Source organism: Chionomys nivalis, chromosome 9 (genome assembly GCF_950005125.1).
Source record: "Chionomys nivalis chromosome 9, mChiNiv1.1, whole genome shotgun sequence".
Taxonomy (NCBI): domain Eukaryota; kingdom Metazoa; phylum Chordata; class Mammalia; order Rodentia; family Cricetidae; genus Chionomys; species Chionomys nivalis.
The window spans coordinates 43,961,221-43,975,252 of record NC_080094.1 but is presented as its reverse complement, the minus strand read 5'-3'; the positions used below and the strand labels follow the sequence as shown (position 1 = coordinate 43,975,252).

The 14,032-nt window shown below is 39.7% G+C and overlaps 1 protein-coding gene across 1 annotated transcript in view; it reads left to right on the top strand.

Moving 5' to 3' along the window:
• Atrn (attractin) overlaps positions 1–14,032 on the top strand; it is a 140,481-nt gene that overhangs the window by 111,693 nt on the left and 14,756 nt on the right. The window contains exon 25 of the mRNA XM_057780243.1: positions 12,674–12,735. Within this exon, the coding sequence (XP_057636226.1) occupies positions 12,674–12,735 (62 nt within the window). The remainder of the gene's footprint in view (positions 1–12,673; positions 12,736–14,032) is intronic.

Genomic DNA, 14,032 nt, shown 5'->3' with positions numbered 1-14,032 from the left:
AAGGTAAAATAATCATAATGTGATCAAGCTCTGGATCCAAATGATCCACATGTACATCCTGTATTTTTTTGTACCAAAGCCAATTCTCTGTCAGCCTCAGCTGATAGTTTTCTTGGACTATTTAAATCCTTGTCACCTTTAAAGGTTTAAAATAAATTACCGAGCTCTTGAGTTGTCAGTCCAGATGTGGGCCATAGCCATTTAATATCTCCCTGCAATTTTTGAAAATCATCAAGAGTTCACAATTGTTCTCTCATGATTTGTACTTTCTATGGTTGAATTTTTGTAAACCTCTTGTATCCTAGGTATTTAATAGAATCTCCTGTCTGTATTTGTTTCAGAAGCAACTTGTAATCCCTAACAAGGCAAAATTTTCCTTACTTTTTCAAACATATTCTTTAAAGTATTTATATTTGAATCAGCTAGTAAAATATCATCCATATAACATCAAATATAGATTGAGGAAACTGTTTATGAATTGTTTCCAATGACTGTTTGACAAAATATTGGCAGAGGTAGGGCTGTTTAACACCCCTTGTGGAAGAATTTTCCACTGATATCTCTTAACAGGCTGGGAATTATTAAAAGTAGGCACTGTGAAGGCAAACTTTTCTCTATCCTGTTCTTGTAAAGGTATAGTTAAAAAGCAGTCTTTTCCATCAGTCATTAAAATAGACCATCCTTTAGGTAATAGAGAAGGCAAGGGAATTCCAGGCTGTAAAGAGCCCATTGACTGAATGACCTCATTAATAGCTCTTTGATCTGTTGCCATTCTCCATTTTCCAGATTTCTTTTTAATGACAAATATAGGAGAATTCCAAGGACTGGTTTATTTTTCAATATGTTGAGCATTTAACTGCTTCTATACCCTCTGTTCTAATGCCTATAATTTCTATGATGTCAGAAGCCATTGTTTCACCCAGACAGGCTTGTTAGTTAACCATTTTAAAGTTAGGGCTGTTGGTACCTTTGAAAGATCAGCTGCTGTCATGCCCTGCTTATATACAGCCTGAATACTCAGTGACCATTCTTGATAATGCTTTTTAATATTTTTCTCAGAAGCATACTATGGTTTGTTTCTGAGATTGGAGGAATGTTAATCTGGGTTTTTCATTGCTGTAACATCATGTCTTCATAAATTTATTGCTATGTTAGCCATGTATGGCTTTAATTTTCCTATCCTTCCTTCTGGCCCTGTACACTTGACTTCTCTTGCACTCTGTTTTATATGAGATAAAGTTCCAATCCCTAGAAGCTGAACATTTACCACCTAAAGAGGCTAATTTGAATACCAAGATTTTGGTGCAATTATTATTAAATCTGTCTCTGTGTCTACCAAACCTATGCCTACTCTCAATTTCAGTGCCATTTATTTGTTTTGTGGTTTGTTTGTTTGTTTTTTGAGGGTTTCTTTGTAGCTTTGGGTTCTATTCCGGAACTAGCTCTTTTAGACCAGGCTGGCCTCAAACTCACAGAGATCCACCTGCCACTACCTCCTGAGTGCTAGTATAGAGTGCATGTGCCACCACCACCAGGCCTTATTTGTATATTTAACTTTGGTCTTTCATCATCTATAGACAGTTGCCAAAATACTTGTTTTATGCTCTCTCCTGTAAGTTTTGTTTTATCAAATGAGGCAATTCTGTCATCCACAGCAGTATGGTTTTTCACAACAGGCAATTAAGTCTCTTAATTGCCCTGTGGAGGAGTTGCCCCCATGCAACAGGGATGATTGAACCAAATTTGACACAGGTACCTGCAAGATTTACCTTGCCCCTGCCCCATGTTGATCTGCACTCGTTAGTCCAGTGCTGGCCTTTGCCGTGCCTTCTGCATATTCCAGAAGGCTAGGGCCTTCTATTTGGATTGTCTCTAGAAAAAGCATTGTTCTTAAGAATGCCTTGCCTACAGTCCCTTTTCAGATGATCTGGTTTACCACAATTAAAACATCTAACCTTTTGATTTTTCTTAAAATTTTTAGAACTCACTTCTCCTGTCCAAGTATCATCATAAGTGTGAGATCCAGTATCACCTGTTTTTATGGTCCACTCATCCATTGATACTGATCTTGCCTTTAAAGGCCTAATCACCTTTTTACATTCTGAATTAGCGTTTTTAAAAGCCATGGATTCAATTAGTGTTTGTCTAATTTTTAGATCTGATATCATTCTATTTACAGTTGAAGTCAGTCTCTGTAAAAAGCCAGTGAAGGCTTCTTTTGGGCTTTGTATAATCTTGTTTTTCTAATAAACTTGGGCTACTCCTCTTCAGTTATATAATTCAGTGGTACAGTAGGGTTCTGCTCTAAACTCCTCTGTCTGTGTGTGAATATTTTTCCTAGTTCCATTAGTAGGTCTTTCTAAGTATTAATATCTTACCAGTCACTTTTTGTATTTGGCACTGATATCAAACAACTTTAAGGATAAAATATGAATTACCAAACTGATAGTGATTATAATTGACATTATGTTAATCTCAGATATGTTGATTATTCTTTCATTTTAATGTTCCATTTTCAAACTATCTTTTGTAGAACTATACAGAGATCTAACTCCCTGCATTGTGATATTGTTCCCCATTCTTAACATGGGGGGAAAAAAACTTTAAAAAAAAAAACAACTAATTTTTCCCTTAAGAATTCCCAGGTGAACAGAGCAGAATTAGGGTCCATGATATGAAACTCCCAATGAGTCAATAAAGACATTAAATTAAAAAAAAAATACCCAGGAGGTGTCGCACCAGATCTGATGATGATGACAGGAAAGTGTGAGGCTGGCTGTCACCACACCGCACAACTGGCGGAGAATATGTGGTTCATGGCCCGGCTAAGGGCAGCTGCAGCTGCTTTCGTGTAGCTGGGTTCTAAGAGTGTGTGGTGGGGGCTGCATCAGTAGAAGCTCAAGTGGGTATCAAGGATACTGACTTGGTGTGACAGTGGCCCAAAGAGGGGGTCTAGAGGAAATCTGAAACCCACAGGGAGAGGGAGCCAGCCACTTGAAAAGCAGACAGGGGGACATAGAGAGGAAGCACACGTTGCAGGAAGTGAGGACACAGTACAGTGCCAGCTGCTGGTGAGCAGCTAACTCCAGTGGCATTTGGAGCCCAGGCACCTGTGGAGTTTGAGGCTAGGGATGGGCGGCAGCTGGAGGCTGTTTAGAGAGGCTGCAACAGGAAAATCACAGGCTTGCTCAGAGGCCCAAGGAAGGAGGAAGAAAAGCCAGCAATGGCAGCAGCTTATGGGGCTGCAAAGCCAGGAGCAAGTGACTACCTTGTGACCTCATGCCCTGAGCTGGACACCAGAAAGCATTTATCTAATTATTCTTTATCAATAAAAACTCAGGAGTCAGATATTGGGGTAAGAACATGAACAGAGAAATGGCAGAGAAGTGACCTCTCTCTCTCTCTCTCTCTCTCTCTCTCTCTCTCTCACACACACACACACACACACACACACACACACACACACACATCTCTCTGTCATTCCTCCATCCAAAAGAGGTCAAGACCATCTCTAAGCCCCACCCTGCTATTTCCTATGGTTAATTTTGCTCAGCTATCTATGAGCCTCTGGGGCCATTCTCATTTAAACCACCAAAAATTTTAAGTTAGTAATATATGTGATAAAGAAAATGGTGTGGAGATTCTGGAAAGTAGTTCAAAGCCGTAGGAGGGGCTAAAAGTAAATAGATGTTGGCGTGTTTGGCAGATGTTTATTGGCATCAGCTGGTTTGGCAGTTCTGACCAGAGCTGAGTCATACGGTTTGGGTTCCAACACAAACTAGCATTAAGGCAGGTGTCGTCTAAGGTCAGGTCCTGGTTACTGGAAATCATTGCAGGGCTGTGGTCACAACACAGAGATCCATATGGAATTTTTGGCTTTGAAAAATAAAGGAGGGGCATCAGTGTCAGGCAGTTCACAACTGCTTGTGATTCCAGTCTCAGGGTTTATCTGGGCTCATCTCACGCGCACATACTACCCCATATACACACCCATAATTAAACAGAATAAAAATAAAATGCTTAGCATTATAAGAGGGAAAAGAAGTTTTTTTGTTTCATAGGAACATTCTTAAGAGGTGATAACCCAATCCCAGTTTACAGTATACTCAGCTAGTGTACACAGATGCTACCATTCTTGGCAAAGCTGAGACCTATGGGAGGATCCAGTCCTCTCCTTGTTTTCAGCCTTACAGTGGTCAGAATTTTGCTGCACGAACAGCATGGTCATACCAAGACTCTGCATGGCAGGCATTCTGACTCGGCTCTCTCCGGACCTGATGTGAAGAAGGGTAGATACTTCTGAGGTCTCCAGAGCCTTCAGAAGATTCTGGAGTCTATGAGTGTTGGTCCAGGAAGGCTCTCAGCTGCAGGAATGGTGTTCAGAAAGCCAGCCAGGTGAATGAACTCTGGGTTCTTCTTTCATTCCCAGGTGTCTCCCTGAAGCCACAGGCTTTGCCTCACAGTGCAACTAACTCCTATTTGCATGTTCATATAATGGTCGTGGTGGGGAAGATAAGGACAAATTATAGATCCTTTCTTCTTTCTCCAAATTTTGATTGCCTTTTCCCTAGTCAGAAATGTCTACTCAGTTTTTTAAGTACTTTGTATATGACTTAGTAAATGCAAAGTATAGTTTTTAAAAGAAAGAAAACATCTGTGGTCATTTACCTGAAGGTCTTTATTCTTTTGGTGATACTCCATGCGTGAAGAGAAATTCATTCAAAGTGTATTCAGAGACTATTTCTCTTAACTCAAGGACATATAGAAAATCCAGACATGACGAGAGCCCACTGACCACTTCTCTTAGAGCCCTGGGCTCTCTCTCACCCTCTGGAGAACAGCCATCCTCACTAGTATGTGACAAGCTTGGCACCAGCCTCCTCTACAGATCCACAATGCCAACATCCCATATTCCCAGGTTCTTTGAATAAAGCCTCCACTCTGTATTCCATCTCCTAGTCTCCGGGCATGGGCCCTGGCTCTTAGTTTGCTTCAGAATAGTACCTTTTCCCTACCACTTCCTCCCCAACTCACTGCCTACCCTCCACAGCTTCCACTTCAAAATGAAGATTTTGGTTTTGGTTTTCAGTGCAGTTCCAACTGCTATAAACGTCATTCAGGAAAGGCTCAGGCAAGGGAATCGTTTTCTGATCTCTGATTTCTGAGGCTATAAACTGAAGCATCAGCACCTCCTGGAAGGCTTTAGCTTTGGGCATAGGCATCAGCCCTAGATGTCGTCTGAGAGTAGAGAGGAGCAGGAGTCATCCCCAAAGCCAGCTAAATAGGGGAGGAGCAACTGTGTTGGGCCGTGAAAGATAAAGAGAACCTGACTGCAGGAAAGCAGGGTTACTCTGGGCTGACTCTATAGTATTAAGGACAGTAGTACAATCACTTAAAAATACTTGTTTGAATGAAGGTTAGACTTAGTGCTCTGGAATTGCAGATCTATGATATCTTTCCCCAAGCCTGGGGCTTGCCAAGTTTCTTAGAATTTATCTGCCTCATCCAGAGGGCTCCCAGGACAAATATTTCTTAATGAAACAGTTGATGGAAGTGAGTTGGAATCAGGTTGTAGAAATGTAGGGGCATGAATTTTAGATTTCTAGGAATATGTATAAATAGTTACCTTCTGTTGAGTAGGAAATGAAGTGGTAAGTTTGTCTTGTTAAATTTTTTGTACAGGTGTGTGTGTGTGTGTACAGGAGAAGGTGGAGATGTACATGTATACACATGTGGAGGCCACAGGTCTCCTTCAGATACCATTCCTCAGGAACCATCCACCTTATTTTTTGAGTCTCTCTCTGGACCTTGGGGCTTGCTGATTTAGCTAGACTGGATGGCCAACAAACCCCAGGGAACCTCATGTCTCTACCTCCTCAGCGCTGGGTTACTGTGCCACTATCCCAGCTCTCTGTGAGTTCTGGGGATCCTGCTTAGGTCCTCTTGCTACATGGCAAGCACTTTGTAGACAACTATCTCCCCAGCACCTGAAAGTTTTATTACTGGAGTATAATGAGATTTTCTTTGTAATAAGTAGATTTTAGAAACTGGGTGCAATAACACAAAAGGGAAGGAGGGAAATGAAGAGAGGAAAGAAGAATAATAGGAAGAGGGGCGAGAAGAGTGAATTCAAGGCCAGCGTGGGCTCTAAAGCCCTATCAAATTTTTTTTAGTTTAGAAAGTTCTTATTACCTTCACTATCAGAAAAAAACCCAAATTCAAAACATGTTTTAAAGCTAATTATTTGACAATTTCATACATGTATATGGTGTATATTTTGGTCACATTTATTTCTTATTACCTTTTTTTCTTTCCCCTCTGCTGAATCCCTTCCTCCCAGCCAAGCCCCCTTCTGCATTTGTTTATTTGTTACCCACTGAGTCTCACTGGGGTTGCCTCCAGGAGTGTGGGTAGGAGAGCTATTTACCAGAATGGACAGTTTACCAGGAGTGACACCAATGGAGAAAGTCTCTCTTCCCCACCATTAACTGCCAAAAGTTCCTCAAAGGGGTAGGCGCCCATGGGCCTAGGCGCCCATCGACCCTGCCGTCAAAAAGCTTTCAAAACCATGATCAGCTATTTTTAATTTTTTTATTATGTGTGTTATTACATGTGAGGAGAGAGACCATGGGAGTACCATAGCCTCACATGAAGGTCAAAGCACAGCTTTGTGGTGTCACTTCTCTCTTCCCACCTTCACATGGCTCTGGAATTGAACACAGGTCTTTGATCTTGTGAGGCAAACACTTCACTCTCTGATAGCATCACAGCATCCAGCCTAAAATCTTACCTTTGTAAGATTAATTTTTTATTTAGTTTGTGTTGTCTGACATTGTCTGAATAAGGACCTACTTTATGTTTGAAACCAAATTTATAGGGATGAAGCTTGGTGTTTGTGTTAGCTACTCCTCTATTGCTGTGATAAAACACCATGACCAAGGCATCTTATAAAAAGTTTATTTGAACTCATGGTTCCAGAGCAACAAATATTTGTCATGACAAGGGAGCATGGCAGCTAGTGACAGGCAGGGGTGCAGGAACAGGAAGCTAAGGGCTCAGGCACAAAGCAGAGAAAGCAAACTAGATGGTGGGGTTCTTTTTAATGCTAAAATCACCACCATAGTGATGTACTTCCTTGCAATCCCTCTCCTCCTAACCCTCCCCAAACAGCACCACCAAGTGGGGAACAAGTATTCAAATGCCTGAGGCTATAGGAAACATCTCATTCAAACCACCACAGTGGTAGAGTGCTTGCATGCTTCCATAGTGTGTACAGGCCCTGGGTTTAATTCTCAGCCAAGAAGAGAATGTGAGAAAAGAAGAGAGGAGAGAGGAGAAAAGGGAAGTGAGAGAAGACAGGAAAGCAGGGAGGGAGAGGAGAGGAGTAAGAAAAAGGAAATAACCAGTCCATATTTTAAAGCACCCTCTCATTCTCAGAAGTTGTCAGCTTGAGCATTAAGTTCAAGATTGACCAGCAAAGACTGACACAGTGGGTAGGTGTTTCTGGGTGGGTTGTCAGTGTATTCCTAAACATGGTTTGGCTGTTTCTTTCCTTACAACTTTGTGATTATGGAGACTTTATATGATCAGTGCTGAACAGAAGACCTTTAGAGTCTTGGGTATCCCAGCCAACCACCCTTTGTGAGTATACACAGAACATTAACTGGTATGGTTCTACTTTGCCAAGAAATCGGGCCATGGTTGAGATCTCCACATTAAGAGAGAATACCTAGGAAGCATTATACCACAGACCAGGACCTGATGGGTCCTCAGAATGTGATATTAGCATCCATGGGTTTTAGCATCCAGTAATTAGTAAAAGTATCTCATGGATTCCTTTAAGTGTAACTTTAACATAATAAAACTACATACAATAAGGACAGTTATCTAGTAAGAATTACATTTACAATATGCAGTCCCTTTACATTTGGCAAATTTGGAGAAATCACTCTTATCTATCCTATCTCGATGAATCTAAAACTCAGTACCTAATTTACCTTCTTTCATTAAGTTTTCATAAGGAAAACTATAACTGTCTATTCAACTCCATCAAAGATCCCAAAAGGATATATTATCTGAGTTAACAGAAAGTACAGTGCAAGCTGTAGATGGAAGTTTCTGTCCTGCCCTGTTCCACAGTCATTCAGTCCCAAAGAAACAGAAGCTTATATTAATTATAAACTATTTGCCCTATTGGCTGAGACTTATTATTAACTAATTCTTACAACTTAAATTAACCCATAATTCTATATTAGCCACATGGCTTGGTACCTTTTATCAATGAGACATTCTTATCTTGCTTCCTCTGCATCTGACTAGTGACTACAGACTGAGCCTTTCCTCTTCCCAGAATTCTCCTAGTCTGGTTGTCTTGCCTGGCTACTGGCCAATCAGTGTTTTAGTAAATAGAAATGACAAATCTTTACAAGGTACATGACATTATCCCACAGCAGCAAGCAGCTTCTAAAACTATAGAAATAACAGAGACACCTGTCTGCCTGGACCATCTCTGTTCTGTTTACCCACCTATGTTCTAACCTATGAGGCCAAGCAGTTTCTTTATTAATTATTAACCAATGACCTTCCTCCATCATTTCCCCTTTTTCTGTTTAAACAAAAAAAGAAGGCTTTAACTTTAACATAGCAAAATTACAATATAACAAAACAGTTATCAAGTAAGAATTACAATATTTACATCTATTTTATCTTTATCATAACTAAGGAAAACTATAACTATTCTTCAACTCCATCAAAGACTCCAGAAAGATACAATATTGCCTAAGCAAACAAGAAATAAGCAACTTCTAAACTCTAGAAATGACAGAGACATCTTGCTGCCTGGACAGTCACCCAAAGTTTCTCTGTACCATTGGGGTATCCATCTTTGGCCTACAGGCCCATTAGTATCCAGAGACATTTCCATGAAGCAGGAAATTTCAAAGACAGTTCAGTCACTATCTGCTGTGTCCTGCAGAATGTCTCGCAGACTCCTTTATGAATCAGGAACCCCAAAAGATCATCTGACCTTTAGGCAAGTTCAGCAGTCCTCTCTCTGCGGGTTCTTTGTGTCCAGTTTATGCAACAGTCCAGGCAAGAGCAGTTTCTTGCCCAAATGGCTATCAGACTCCATAAGGTGCCTCTTCGATGCCCATCTTCTTCTTGAAGTAGATTGGTGCTGCCAGGAGCAGAGTGTCTCATTGTCATGAAAAGTCCTAAGTTATTAAAACATTTAAAATGCCATATTTTATAATCTTTGAAAGATATGAAGAATGCCTATCTAAAATATATCTATGTACATCTAGAAAATCTAACATGACTACAAACGTGACTATTATTAATGATTATCTATTAACAACCTATATACATTACATTTTTACATGAACTGCACAATCACAATACCATCACCCAAGGTTCCTCTTAAACATTGGGTCATCCATATTCAGCCTATGAATATCTGGCAGACTTTTCTGTGAAGCAGGAATTTTGAAGGACTGTCTGCTTTGTCTTGGCAAAGTTCAGCAGTGGTTTTCCTTTGTGTCCTGCATGTCTGGTTTGGATGGTGTATTGTCAGCTATCGAGGCAAGGGCAGTTTCTTGCCCAAATGGCTAGTTTTACGACACTGGAAGCAAACTCGGAAGTTCTTTTATGAAATAGATTGGTGCTGCCAGCAGCAGATATGTCTCACTGTCATAAAAATCCCCATGTTAACAAACCATTTTAAATGCCATATTCTATAGGTCTTTGAAGTGTTTGAAGACCATCTACATCTAAAATATATCTCTGTATGATCTTAAAACATATTTAACATAGCTACAAGTTTGATTGTTATAGATGACTAACTACTAACCTACATTTAATTTACATTACATTTTTTAATGAGCCGTATAAGCACAATACCCCAAATAAGAGTAGAAACATATATACAGTATAACAAAAATAACTTTAAATTTGTATCACTATACCAAAATCCATACCAATGTAAAATAGGTAAGGTTAATAGTTTTCTTTTTATCCTATGTTCCTTCCCCCCACAAATGGTGACAAACATCCATAACCCACCAAATGACCAAAAATCACCCACCCCATCTGTTGGAAATCTGGGTGTTGTGTTTTATAGATTTCTTCCTGTAGTCTGAGGGCAACAGAATCTTAGGGAGCCCTGATAAAATTTAAATAATGGTCAAGTCCTGGGAAATCTAGTTGTAACATTGTTGTCAGTCTCATAACTGTTCCCATGCAGAGGGGTCCGTATATACATCACCTGTCATGTAGTTTTCCTGATTTATCTCTTTATGTCTGTAGCCAGGGTTTCCAGGAGGTCTCCCCTGATCAAATCTGATCTCTATCAACCCTGAAGGAACCTACAGCTTTTTGTTTCCTGTGAAAACAAAAGCATAACCTCTTCCCCCCACACAATATATTTTTTGAATACCATTTTAAAGTCAAGACATCCCTAAAGTAGGCTGGTTTATTCAGCAAACTCTTTTATAATCCCATGTCTCTCAGCAGCTGTCATTTACTCATCAACATTCAAAAAATGCAGAGTTAACACAACACCATACAGGATCCAGACTCCCTGTGCATTTCTCATCTTTTCATGGTTTTTTTTTTCCTTTATATTATTTTACTTCTCTTTAAAGACTTTATTTTTAAACTATTTACTTTTTCTATGACTATCTGTACCTATTTTCTTTTCTTTCTTAAACCCATGTACATTTTTAAACATAGTGTGAGCTCTTTAGAGGTTTTTGCCATCTGGACCTGTCTTTACTACATGTCTCTAGCCTTTTTCAACTGTGTGAACCAAACCTTAAACTGCTAAGTGGCTTTGTGTTGGATGCTGGCCGTGTCCTGCTCAGGCCATGAGAGCAAAGCTTTATCCCCTACGGGCTTGGTTGAGGGTTGTGTACAGCTGGCAGCTGAGTCAAACTGGGAGCTGTATTCACCCACCCCAGCTCTAGGAAGCTAGTACCCACACTGTGTCAGGCACTTTTACTTAGCTTATTGCTTTTACTTAACATGCCAGCTGCTCAGGTGCTCACTGTATGGCAGAGCCTCTTAAGGAGGTGTATCCATTTTTTGTTGTTATTGTTTGTTTAGTTTTTTAGATTTTTCAGGCCCTCTGTGGAAATTTGGGCCCCATCTTGGGTACCAAACGTAGCAGGCTTTTTTGGGGGGCCACCAACAAGCTCCCAAATCATGACACAGAGACTTATTATTAGTTACAAATGTTCAATCTTATCTTATGTTTGTCCCACTAGCTCTTATAACTTATTTAACCCGTTTTTCTCCATCTATATTTTGCCACGGACTTTTTACCTTTCTTTTATTCTGTATGTCTTTCTCCATGTCTGGCTAGCTTGCAGCTGCCTCTCTTTCTCCCTTGTTCTCTCTTCTTGTTCTCTTCTCTTTTCTCTCTCCTACTTATTCTCTCAGCCCACCAGCCCCTCCTAGCCTTATACTGCCTTGCTATTGGCCATTCACATTTTTATTATACCAATCAGGTGTCTTAGGCAGGCAAGATAAAACAACAACACATCTTTATATAATTAAACAAATGCAGCATAGACAAAAATGATACATCTTTGCCTAGTTAAATATTCCACAATTGACTTTATCTTTTTTAAATTTTTATTTAATTTGTTACTATTTTATATTTATGTGTGTTTCTGATGTGTGTGTTGGAGGGACAAGGGCCACTGGATCACAGTTCTCCGCCACAGTTCGATTTTACCTGCTGAACCAAGCATCTTGATGGTTCAGCTTCCCAATTGTTATCCTGCTTACCATCTTTAGTGAAGCAGTTAGCATCTTCTTAGTAATTGTTTCATTTGAACATACACTGAACACATGTAGTCTGAAATCTAAAACTAATGCTTAAAAAGTTTCAGATTTGCCAGGCAGGTGATGGTGAGGCAAGCCTATAATTTCAGCATTGGGAGGCCTGAGGTCGAATGTGAGTTCAAGGGCACTCCAAGCTTTTGAGATCCTGTCTCTGATGAAATTAAATTATATGGATCTCAAAATATCAGAATAGGAATGTTCAGTTACTGGAAAAGTCTAGCCAAATATCCCAAAAGAACCCTGAAATCTCAAGCTTATTAGTCCCAAGCATTTATTTTATTTTATTTTATTTGAGGTAGGGTCTCTTGGGTGCTGGAATTAAAAGTATGTGCCACCACTTCCTGGCAGTCCCAAACCTTTTAGATAAAGGATCTCAGCTGTACCATTATCTTCCCAATAAAGCCCTGGTCCCGTGAACCTGGTGACATCAGACCAGGAGGAGGTGTTAGTGTGTGATAATAAGGTTACAGTTTCCATACTTAATCAATTCTGAGATATACGATAAATAATACCTGCCCTCAATACAACAGTGCTATAAAAAGCATTATGCCAAAGTTTAATTTGCAGTGTTTTTCTTCTACATAAAATAATGTTGCCTCTTTTGGTTCTTAGTATTGAAATACATTAGGAATTTTTTTGTATTCTTGGTACTAAAACCTGTTCATTTATAGTAAAGTTACTAAGTTAGAAATTATAACCTGTTGGTTTCAGGTTGTAGCCTATAGCTGAGATTATTTTGTTCAAAACAAAACAAAAAACAGAACCAGCAGAAGCTGAATCAGTGGAGCCGTTTTGTAGCCCGTGTAACCACTGCTGTTTTCTGCCACAGATTGCCTTCTCCCAGCACAGCAATTTTATGGACCTGGTACAGTTCTTCGTGACTTTCTTCAGGTAATTCCTCTCATACTGACTGCACTATTCCTTTGAAACAGCCCCTCAATTCCAGCTTAGTTTGTATGTATTCCTGCACAGCCGCATGTACTCTCAATAATGTAACTTTAATCTGACCTGTTTAAACATTACAATATAACTCTTAAATGAATGGAAGGGAAATTTGTGTGGCGTGTGTGTGTGTGTGTGTGTGTGTGTGTGTAATTTGGCTCTCTGTATGAGGAAAATTTGGACTGAAATAGTTTTAGCAATGGTCACTGCTGTGTGAGCTACATATGTGCTCCGTCTTATTTGAGAGATGATTTTGGTGAGCATCCATAGTGAAAGTAGGGTAAATCTTATTTCTAAACCCCTGTGTTATTATAGTTTTCTTGGTAATAGTTTATTTTTCTGAGAATGGTGAGTTATTGCAGTGCTCATAATGAGTGCTCATAAGAGAAGCAGCAAGAGCTGACCTCACTTTCCTATATCCTTCCCCAAAACAGAAATTGCTTTAGTGATTTACTTTTTTACATTTAACACTAAATCTTGATTTTTCAACTCAGTTACTTTTTTTACTTTGAGGGTCTCTTTATAGTATTCCTAAATTCCTGAAACTCTATGTAGAAGAAGCTTGCTGGCCTTGAAATCACAGAGTTCCTTCTGCCTCTATCTCCCAAGTACTGGGATTAAGGTGTGTGCCACCAGCCAACTCAGTTATTTTTTGGTGTTCTCTACACTACCATACTCCATCACACACACACACACACACACACACGAACATAACAGGTACACACAAAACTCCCTTTCATTCATTTAATAGTTATAATCACAATGCTTTGACCAATCATAAAATCATGAATTGACTTATGATTCTACTTGCTAGTTTTTTAGATGAAAAAGGTCACCTTTTGCTTATCCTACATGTAATACTTTATTTACTATTGTTTTTCCCCCTATGAGTCTACTCCAGAGTTATACCTGTGTTCTGACAAAACAAAGATCTTTCACGATGGTTGTCTCTTGCCTTTAGTCTCTCTTGGGGCACCCCACTCTAGAATGCTCCAGCCTCCTGTCCTTAAATGTACTAGTCTCTAAGGCCTGCTGTGTAATTGTCATTGTCTGAGTTACTTTTCTATTGCCATGACAAAGCACTATGATAAGGCAACTTGAAAAGTTTAATTGGGAGATCACAGTTCCAGAAGGTTAGAATCCATGACCATCATGACAGAGAGCATAGCAAAGGCAGACCAGGCATAGCATTGGAGCAGTAGCTAGAACTTAACTCTGATCCACAAGCATAAGGCAGAGAGAGAGA